At 43.0% G+C, this 7,079-nt stretch overlaps 1 protein-coding gene across 1 annotated transcript; it reads right to left on the bottom strand.

The window, feature by feature from the left end:
* Nucleotides 1-5,332: 5,332 nt before the first annotated feature.
* LOC308295467 (natterin-3-like) lies at nt 5,333-6,497 on the bottom strand (the record flags this gene model as incomplete). The annotated part of the gene is made up of 1 exon (XM_080738517.1): nt 5,333-6,497. The coding sequence occupies one exon, from the start codon at nt 6,495-6,497 to the stop codon at nt 5,460-5,462; it is 1,038 nt and encodes a 345-aa protein (XP_080594643.1). The 3' UTR covers nt 5,333-5,459.
* Between the last annotated feature and the right edge of the window lie 582 nt (nt 6,498-7,079).

Below are 7,079 nucleotides of genomic sequence, written 5' to 3'. Positions count from 1 at the left end.
TAAAGATGCTTTAAGCTCGTCAAACCGACCAAGGACGATAGCCAGGTCCGCGTGGAATAGTCTCTTGTGCCTTGGCACATTTGTGGTTTCTTTGGGTTTGACATTCTACCAACTTTGTTTGGTTCAAAATGAAAAGAAGGTGTAAGGGGTAGGATCGATGCACTTTTGTTGAGTTTTAAGAAAAAAGTGTTTTTGTTTCCTGACCTCAATTACAAAAAAGAAAAAAAAAAAAACCCTGACAAGAAAGGACACCGAATTTGAGACCTTTATAAAACACTCAGCTCAGGAATATAAAAGAACACATGTCACATATTGTTTTCTGCTGTGTTGCTTTTCGGTGTGTGCGCTGTATAACATTATAGAAGCATAAAGAGCACAATTTACGTTTCTGAACTAGCTAGTACCGCGAGACTCTCCACCATTCCCTGTCTGGAATCCAAATCTCACAATATCTCCGAGACAGAAACAGCCGCCGCCGCTGTTTAGCTGCCTCAATAACATTATGTACCGTGCACATCGAAAAGCAAGTGATTGTAAAAATACCTGTGATATGTCTTCTTTTATATTCCTGGAGCGATTATACAACAAAGCTCTCTATCGTTCCGAATATTTTTTTGTTCATGAGCTGTCCCAGCCGGCGCTCATAGACGCTAATGTTATTCACCGAACTTCCGGTGCCAGTTCCGCCACTGAAAGTGTCATGGCGGATAGGCGTGGACACCAACGCGTCACCGGGTGACTTCTCCTGCTCTGACACTTCTTGGGTTACACCAGCATACTAGGAATCTGATTTTGGCTGCATTAAAGTATTCTTTCAAGTTCGGCATGGCCATTCCTCCCTTGTCCTTGGGCAGCTGCAGAGTTTCGTATGTGATCCTGGGTCTCTTACCTGTACCCTTACCCCCCATATAAACTTTGATACTTACTATCAAAACCTCCACCGGCTGTCAGTCTGTCTGTCTGTCTGTCAGTCACATCACACGTCATACTTTTCGTCTACCAGGGGTGAAAGTGGTTTGACATTTTTGCCGGAACTGTCCCAAAATTGTTTTTTGGGAGGCTCTAACCCCCAAAACCCCCAAAATGCATAGAAAACTGCATTCTGGCACAGTTATACACACAATAAAAACACTACAGGTCCTACACCTGAATTAGGCAACGGCATTACACTTATTGTAACATGAAACATGATTGAAATCCTAAAGGAAATATCTATAATAAGCCTCTTCATAATTTGTTCATTGTTCCATACAGAAGGGTAAGCAGTAGGGCTAGCAGATTATGGTTGGTCACTGTACAACAACATTTTGTTTAGTATATCCACATAAACACATACAGTATAGCAGCATCAACAAAGAAAGAAATGCTGATAGAGCAATATTATTCTATCCTAGTCAAGTCACCATATCCTGCTCTCTTATTTGTTGTCTCCCCAGGCCCCCACACACATGTAAAGCATGTTTGAAAGATATAAATTCCAGATAATACAATATATTATTATTAATATTATTATAACCAGTTGTCTAAAGTAACTAAATACATTGACTTAAGTACTGTATTTAAGTACAGGTTTTAAGTATAGGCCTAGCCTAGCCTACTTTACTGGAGTATTTCCAATACTTTAATTCTACTCCACATCTCCCATTCCCAACGAGTCTGTGGCCTTAAGCTAGATGCAGAATAGAATCATGTTGGTCTATTCTGCATCTAGCTTAAGGCCGCATCGCATGCAGGCCATATGCAGGCACAGACATGACGAGTCGCTCTGTGTCAAACAAACACTGAAACACAAACGGCATGGATTACACTGACCTACACAAACCCACGGGAATAATTTAGAAGCACTTTATCAGAAAATATAACTGTATGTTAATCTGACTTGAGTAGGCTATTGTTTTCATGGGATTTTGACAGCTGGCTTCTCCTCTTAACGGAACGCTGTTCCGGCCCCAAATGTTTTAACAGAACGGGGGTTCCAGCTCACATTTCCTATTTGGCCCCCTCAAAAAGGGGGCTGTACTTTTTGGGAGGCTATATTCTATTGAGACTATATATATGAGGTGGAACCATGAGGTAAAGTGGTGCTAAGATTGGAACGATACAGAGAGGATTACGATTGACTCTACATGGTTCTCATCGTGGTTCTTAATATTCTCTGTATCGTTGCAATGTTAGCCCAAAGACAATGCCCCGTTGCCAACAAAGGGCATTTTGGTATTGCATCTGAAATGGCTTGGAATTAGAGACAGAAAAAACATGACATTTCAATATCCGAGTGGTTGTTTAGGCTAAAACCTGTATAAAACCGTATTATGGACCAATATTTATATAAAATATAGGCCTATATTTTGAAAAGCATGGTGTGGCCCCTTTAAGGATTGACCTCCTTTAAGAGAAAGGGAAACATCCCTCTCTCATGGAAGGAATCCACATTTATTAAATGTGGAAATGATGGAAGTTATACACTTCCATCACCTCAAAAACATTTGAAAATGTTATGACAGATTTGATAGAGGAATGCCAAACTGGACTTATCAAGGGAAGACAAACACAGGATAACATAAAAAATCTTTGCTTTATGGGTGAATTCCAGGAGTTTGGCATTGCCAGATCTGAGGGGGCGGGAGGGAACATGGGGTTTGACGAGGTCAGAGAGAACACAGGGTTGTTGAGGGCCTTGTAGGTGGTGATCAGTATTTTGAAGTCGATTCTGTATTTTACTGGGAGCCAATGGAGGTCGTGGAGAACTGGGGTGATGTGGTCTCATGATCGGGTGTTTGGTGAGGAGGCGGGTGTTTGGGTATTTTCTGGTATCAAATATAGTTAAAGGTCGTCTTGAATAATACACTGAGACTTAGGAATAGAGATGAGTATAATACTTCGGCCTTTATTCCAATCTAGACAAAGTACAGAAATAGCAAAGATGCGACACATAAACGGCTCTCTGTGCATTCTATCCCCTCTCGGTGCACCGATTCCAACTCCAACTGCTCTCCTCCTGCATCTCATTTTATGCCCGTTGGAAGAGAACACACAAGTACACGTCAAACAATATCATTGGTTGCCTAACATATTTCGTCGGATACTCATATCACGCCATCTCACTCCAATTGGTTTATAATCCCTCCTTGTCATTTCTCCGGTCCGGTTTCACACGGGAGAGCATAGGTCGTACAACGTGACTTGAGAACATTCAACTGTCCTTTGGTTTTCTTGGTAACCCCCCATATTCCCCATTTTGAGCATTCAGGCCTGGTGTCATCCACTTCCATATAAACTGCAATAGGTGTCTTGATGTAACCAAACTCTATGGGGCTGTTAAGTCTGACATTATTTTGTAGGCAGAGGAGAACTTTTGGCCCCCAAAAAAGCGAATCTTTTTACTATTTTTACTATTTACACATTTTTCTTCTCTTTGTTGTTGAAAGGAAAGTGGTAGAATTATACTTTAGTCGTTATTTTTGTCTCGGATCTGTTGAAATAGCGAGGGACAGATATTGTCAATAAATCTGCTTGGAGGTCTGACTACAAAATGATGTCACTGCTTAAAAGCCCCATAGCAGGCTCACTGGCCTTCCCCCATTTGCCTGCTAATTACATATACCGGCCTACAGGGGGCTCCAAAGACCCCTACAGTTCACTGCGTCTCAAGTCCTTAAATCAATCCTATTTCCTATTTCCTTGCTTGTATGTTAGTCCCTCCCATTGAGGAAATAGAGAAGAGGAGACGTCCCATTGGCCATTTCTGATGACAACATCACAGGTGATAGGCCAACTCCCAGTGGGCGGGACTAACATACAAGGAAATAGGAAACAAGTGAAGGAAATAGGAATTATTTAAGGACTTGAGACTGCTGGTCATCACGAAGGAACTCTAGGAGCCATCTTGGTTCTGGCTCAATTTAACCTGACAACAGAAACAGATAGGCAACCAATGTGACAAGTAAACTGGTTATACATGCATATATGAAACCAAACGATTATATGTTTTCCTTGTCAACACTTTATCTAATAGGGAACAGGGTATCCTCCTGCAAACCTATGGAGGAGTGGGATGTAACTACTTATAAATGCAAAGCTTGATTATAGTGCAATGAAAAACCCGTAGTTTCGACCTTTACCAGGTACGTGTCAACATACTCCCCTTTTGTTCCCTCCCCTCAGGTTACGATTTGACATACTTTACAATGTCCCAGCGGAAGTAAAAGTCTTCCGCTTGCTTCCCCAATTTCCTTCAATTAGGAATGTTCAGGTCCACTTTTAATAATTCACCCTGTTCTGGCCTCATACCAATGTCTTCTCTACAGTTTTATCATTGCAGTTGCGTGTAGCAGTAGCTAGCTCAGAGATAGTTCATCGCCCCTCATAACCCTGGAAACAAATTTGGTAGTTATGAGTGACAGTAATACTCGATTTCATGCCTGGTCATGAAACCACCGGAATCCTTTCTCGTTCGATAACCTGTTGATCCGTTTAGCTTTTTAGAGTTGCCAATTCTCTCCTCATGGCCTGGCCATCTAATAATTCACCATATTCAATAATCCTAAAGAATATTTCTCAATTAAACGTATGTCAATCATGATTAATTAATCTTACTCTAATTCACATTGATATGGTTAAGGCAAAGGGTTCCACTAATTAATTCACATGTTCACAGTTTCCAGTTACACTACATCCACTTAATTTTCCAGTTAACTCAATTTCCAGCATAACCTTCATTCAACACATCCACTCTCAAAATAACAAACAAAATAAAAGCAACATACTTCTTAAACCACACTTCTTCTTGGGACAAACTCCTTCTTGGACAAAACAAAAATTACTCTCATGCAAATTCAAATTCCAGTTTTCATCTTTTGTAAAAATATGCTTTCACATTATTCATTGTTCACATTATTGATTTTTCACATCTCCACTTCCATATAAACTGCATTAGGTGTCTTGATGTAACCAAACTCTATAGCAGGCTCACTGCGGCCTTCCCCATTTGCCTGCTAATTACATATACCGGCCTACAGGGGGCTCCAAAAAACCCTACACGGGCAGCAGAGTTTTGCACATATTGCAGTTTCTTGAAAACTTTGGGGTGGCACCGTAGAGAAGGCTATTGCAGCAATCGAGTCTGGATGTGATGAAGGCATCGATGAGTGTCTCTGCAGCAGTTTGGTATAGTGTGGGACGGAGGCGGGCAATGTTTCGGAGGTGGAAAAAGGCTGTTTTGGTAATGTTGTTGACATGGGATTGGAAGGAGAGGGTGGGGTCCAGGATGACACAGAGGTTGCTGGTGGAGGCCTGGAGGGAGTGATAGTGGAACCATCAATATTGAGGGAGAGGTTCATGGTGGAGCGGGTGAGGGCTTTGGGACCAATAATGATAATTTCAGATTCATTGCTGTTGAGTTTGAGGAAGTTTTTTTGCATCCATGTTTTAATATCAGTCAGGCAGGTGGTGAGGTGGTCTTAGGGGCAGGGCTTGGCGTTGGCCACAGGCTTACAGCGGTCGACCACTGCCCGAACCTCTCCGGTCTGCACCCCATTGTACTTGCCTACAATGGAGGTCGTCCGGGTCTTCCCATTGCGGTAGGTCCGACTGAGGCGGGCCGTGTAGGGGATGTCAGCCTTGATCTGACGGCCCTCCATTCGGACAGTACAGGAGTGGTTCGGTGGGACGGTGACTTGCACCTCAACAGAGTGGGTCTCAGACTTCCTTTTAGTGGTCCCTTTGTCAAACTGCAGCGTCTGCTCCAACGTGACTTCAATATTCGCGGAGCCGATGAGGGGGATCCCGGCAGTGATGCCAGTGGTGACACCCGCCGTGGTGGAGGTGCCGATGTTCCAGGAGTTTTCCACCTCAGTTGTCTTGGAGAGAGACACGGTCTTCACCACAATCCGGCACCCATTGTTGGTCACCTGAGATCTGCGCATGGTCGCTGGTGGCTGCCGGAAGATCTTTGCCTCATCAATTTTGTACTTGACATCAGAGATATGCTCACTAACGGCATCCTTGTTGATGGTCAGTACCTGATATGAATGATACCAGTACTCCTTACCCTCCCAGGGGAGGTAAAATGACTTGTTCCAAACATCCACCTTACCAAGTCCATACTTGTTTTTCCCCACATACCACTTGCGACTTCCAGAACAGGTCTTGACAGAGTGTCGAGGCACCTTACCGTCGGAATCCCACTTCCACTCCAGGAACTCAAAGTTATCCTTGTTGATCAGGATCTTGAAGGAGCGGCTGACCACCTCGCGGGTATTAGAAGGGTAGTGGCAGTAAGGACCCAGTTTTGGACTGTAGAACCCAGAATGACAATCTGACATGAATGTGGATTTACAGACGTAGTCTCTGCGGTGAGTGTAGTGGTTGTAAATGGAAACAGCATCGTTGGGGAGGGAACCGGGCCAAAACACCCACTCCAGTTTGACATTGTCCTCAAATATTTTCTGCTCGGCCAGCCCCAACAGGGCTAAGAACACCAATGCTGACAGCTTCATCTAGAGACAGTCAAAGTGAGGAAATCAGTCTTGATTATTTATTTTTTTCCATAGTCCTAGATTAAGGAAGTTAATCAGTTTTCAAATAATGCCAAATGGTAAATGATAAAAATCTGTCATTGTGGTCTACACAGCTGGGAGAGTGTTTTCTGCAGGTCTTTCAGTCCGAGTGTATCAAAGGGTGCGTTCGGAAATGCGCACCGGGTCGGGTTAGGGTTGGGGTTAGTTTTAGGGATAGTTTTACTGAGGTTAGGGTTAGGGTTAGGGTTGGGTTTAGGCATAGTTTTACTGAGGTTAGGGTTAGGATTAGGGTTGGGTTGGGTTTAGGCACTCACTACACTGACTGAGCACACACCCGGTGCGCATTTTAGAACGCACCCTTTGATACACTCGGACTGAAAGACCTGCTGAAAACTCTCTCCCCTACGCATTACTTTAAAGGGATCCCTGGCTAATATGACAAATATGCCTTAATACATTATAATTGTGCTCTATAACTACAATGTAAAATTAAATACACCTCAATTATTTTATTTCTTCTAGAAATAGCTAATCTTTCACTCAATAGGGGAAATGCCTGTC

Source organism: Nannobrachium achirus, assembly GCF_963921795.1.
Source record: "Nannobrachium achirus genome assembly, chromosome: 12".
In the NCBI taxonomy this organism is placed as follows: domain Eukaryota; kingdom Metazoa; phylum Chordata; class Actinopteri; order Myctophiformes; family Myctophidae; genus Nannobrachium; species Nannobrachium achirus.
The sequence above is the reverse complement of the archived record's forward strand: the minus strand, read 5'-3'. Positions and strand labels throughout refer to the sequence as shown.